Raw genomic sequence first — 3,607 nt, forward strand, 5'->3', positions numbered from 1 at the left:
ACCCAACCCACCCCCAGAATCAAACATGGTGCTTCATCTAGTTATATCATTCAGAAAATGTTATTCAGGGAAGAAAAGAGAAAGAGAAAGAAAGAAAAACCCTTGAGCGTTATTTGATCCCAATCAAACTTTGCACGCTCTTATGCCTTTAAATTATAGCCTGACCCAATGCTAAATTGCTTGCTGCTTGGATGAGCCCAGTCCAGTTAAAATCCTACTTGGTGGTGGGGAAGGGGGAGGGTGGAGAATTCAGGTTGCTTTTTTATTGTTATTTATTGTTGCATAAAGACTATAATTACTAACCTTGGACTGCCAGGGTGCAACATAAAAATGAAAATCAGCCCTCGCTTTAAGGCAGGGCCTGGAACGATTCTCACTCCCCCACCATGACTACCACCAAATATATGCTCCTAATTAAGCAATGCAGGCACATCGCTTACAATTAGAATTATGCAGCTCTTCAGCAAGCAGCCATCGCTTCTCTTTCAACGAATTAGCTCCATATTTCAGCCGCCCTGTCTTCTCGCTCTTACCGGCTCCAGCGACTCGGCGGTGACATTTCATCTTTGACAGACTCTCTCTATTCTCACTCCAATGTGATAAAACTTTTATGGAATCACGACTAAGAAATGAAGTTTTCCCAAGGATGGTGGAAACAGAGCCGCACTTTAGCCTGGGGACCGTTTTACTTACGCTTAGATCCAATAGCTTCTCCCACCCTCCTCTCCCCTTTCTCTGGCAGGGGAAATCAAATGTGCTTCCCCTCCCTCCGCCTCGAGTTTTATTTAGTGATTTAATTTTACTTAGTTTTAAAGTTTGACCTGAGAAGTCTAGTCCTCAGATTTTTTTTTTTAGATTAATCATTTTTCTTTGTTTTCATTTTAGACCCAATGGTGGTTGGGCTTCGGGTCACGTGACATCTTCTTTGTAGCTCCGGAAGAGGATTGCGAAGTTTAGGTTTCGTGGAAGAAACCCTTAATCGGCCAGATTTTCTTGTTGGTAGTGGGAAGGGGTGGGGGGTGGTGCATGGAGGTTGTGGCCAAAGGCGCTAACAGACGAAAGGTCAATGAATGAAAAACCTAGAGGCATAGAGGCCAGACAGAAAAACCTACAGAGAACACCCAAGAGTCCCCCTTACTTCTCCCAACTTGTCACTTAAACCACAGCTAAAGAAGTTGGCAAAATGTTACAGGCTCTTATGAGTGAGAAAATGGTATTTAAACTTAAGACATATCAAGGGGGAGACAGGAACCTGGGCAGTGGACAAAAAGGCCAGGGAAGGGTCTTCAATGTCCTTGTCCTTCCCTTGGGGGAAATTTGGCAGTCAACAGCCTTGCTCTGCTATCTAAATTGGACCACCAGGACAAGATAAAATTGATAACAGAAAGTTTATTCAAGAATTGTTTGACAGACAACCCTTTTAGGTAAGGAAAAAAGTAACTACTGAAGAACAAAGAAAGTTCCAAGAGGGAATTAACTCTAGTTCTACAAATTCAGGACTATACAGTGACAATCAGGAGCTGAGTTCATGCCTTTTAGAACTAATTACAATTGCTCATGTACGAGTTTAACATAAATCTACAGCTCTTTTCTAGAGTACAATAGTAACTAAAATAGCTGGTTTTACATGACAGGAAACACAATGTCCTTTATAACAAGTAAATACTAAAAAAGTACAATTTTTTCCTTTTTTTCCCTCATATAAATACATAATGTAGGGGGATAAATAATACAAAAAAGAAAATATTTTAACAGGCTATAACCAATAAATATATATGAAAATGTTCACTAGAACACACGCTTTTTTGAGCAATGCTGGACTTCTGCAGGCCCAGACATCTCTCACAGTTGTTTTTACATCCATTAAAATGTAAACTCTAAGTGCAACAAAAGTGTCCTGTCAGGAGGCTGAGCAAGACACGCAGGCCCCGCCCAGCCCCTGCCTGGGACAGACAGTTTGTTCAAATATACCCTGTTTTCACGTTAAGTCAAGAGAGCAACAGAAGAAAAGTATAGAACCTCACGTCACCAACTGCTTTCTGTGGAGAGAGGGGGATGTAGCTGGAGCTGAGATGGAGGCAGCAGAATGGTCAAACCTTCAGTCCTAACAACCTGCCTGCCCTAGCCTACACACTTTTCCTTAGAAGAAAAAAATATATAATTTATAATATAGGCAGCTCTTTCAGGATCTCTCACCATCCCTGAGCCCTCTAAAAACTGTAATTGATGGGGGTGGGATGTATAGATATTAATGTCCTAGAGCAGAAAAACCTGGGGCTAGAAATGGAGGGGGTAGATACCTCAATAAACCTCAAATAAATGGGAACAAATCTGAGGTTTTGGGAAAGTTGGAAGGGAAGGTGCTTTGTGCCCTTTGGGTTTGAAATGTGTTTTCTTATTTTTTAAAGGATAACTGAAAAAAATCAAGATTTGGGGGGAATTACCTACAAAGATGTAAGGTAAGTCCGTTGGTTGGTGATGGCCTAGCCATCCTGTCTGGTTTGTAAAATGTGCTTCTCTGCCTCATCCTATCTCGTCTTCCTCTACCCCACTCCAGGACGTAGAATTCCAACTTGGTAGTGTTGGAGTGCTGGGGTTGACGGGGTCATCTCCAATCTGCTGTGGATTCCTTTCCAATGGGTCGGCAGGCAGATGGAACAAGGGGTGGACTTAAAAGCAATCTCTCAGGCCAGGAGGAGGGGGAAAAGCTCCAGGCTGGTTCTAACCAGGAAGCCCGCCTACCACCTCCCTGGCCTCTCTTTCAGACCTCCAGACTGCCCCCCAGAGCTCCATAGTTTCCCTCTTCCTCTCCATCTCCTAACCCTCGTCCGCCTTTTCCCATCACAGGTGTGTTAATTTGGGCGCTTCTTGGATTCTACCCTGAGGAGGAGGCGCGTGGTGAGAGGAGAGGTCTGTGTAGGTGGGGTGGGGGTCGCAGGGTCCGTGGTGCTGGCTGGGCGCCATAGGGGGCGCCCCGTTGTAGTCCAGGTTCCCGGAAGGATGATGGGAAAGGTGGTTGAGGCCATAGAGGGAGGGGCCGGCAGGGGGCGGCAGCGCATCCGCGTAGCCGCCCCCGCCCACATACACCGGACTGCCCTGCATGGTGGGCGTCCCGTAGGCGCCCCCGTTGGCTTGGAGGACGTGCGGCTCATACTCGGGTGCCGGGGTCGGAGGGTACTTCTGTGGGGCGCCGCAGCCTTTGAGAGGAGGCTGGTAGTTGGAGGGCAGCGCGTAGGCATTCTGGTGGGCTTTACCGAAGGCGGGTGGGGACGGGCTCTCGTAGCTGGGGGTCATGGAGTGTAAGGCGTTCATGAAGCCGGCCGTGGACTGCATGGGCTGCGGGGGACTGCCGGCTGGAGATGGGCCCCCTGACGACGAGGCCAGTCCCTTGGCCTTCTGGTCCTTCTTGTACTTCATGCGCCGGTTCTGGAACCAGATCTTGATCTGCCGCTCGCTGAGGTTCAGCAGGTTGGCCATCTCCACACGGCGAGGCCGGCACAGGTAGCGGTTAAAATGGAACTCCTTCTCCAGCTCCACCAGCTGCGCGCTCGTGTATGCCGTCCGCGCCCGCTTGGACGCCGCCGACCCCGGGGGGCTCTTGTCCCCT

The 3,607-nt window shown here is 47.9% G+C and overlaps 1 protein-coding gene across 1 annotated transcript in view; it reads right to left on the reverse strand.

The window, feature by feature from the left end:
* Positions 1 to 1,369: 1,369 nt before the first annotated feature.
* Positions 1,370 to 3,607, reverse strand: part of HOXB3 (homeobox B3) — a 41,514-nt gene continuing 39,276 nt past the window's right edge. Inside the window, exon 4 of the mRNA XM_011960015.1 lies at positions 1,370 to 3,606. Coding sequence (XP_011815405.1) covers positions 2,842 to 3,606 — 765 coding nt within the window. The 3' untranslated portion in view covers positions 1,370 to 2,841. The remainder of the gene's footprint in view (position 3,607) is intronic.

The sequence above is a fragment of the Colobus angolensis genome, unplaced genomic scaffold (assembly GCF_000951035.1).
Source record: "Colobus angolensis palliatus isolate OR3802 unplaced genomic scaffold, Cang.pa_1.0 Scaffold50, whole genome shotgun sequence".
NCBI classification, from domain to species: Eukaryota; Metazoa; Chordata; class Mammalia; order Primates; family Cercopithecidae; genus Colobus; species Colobus angolensis.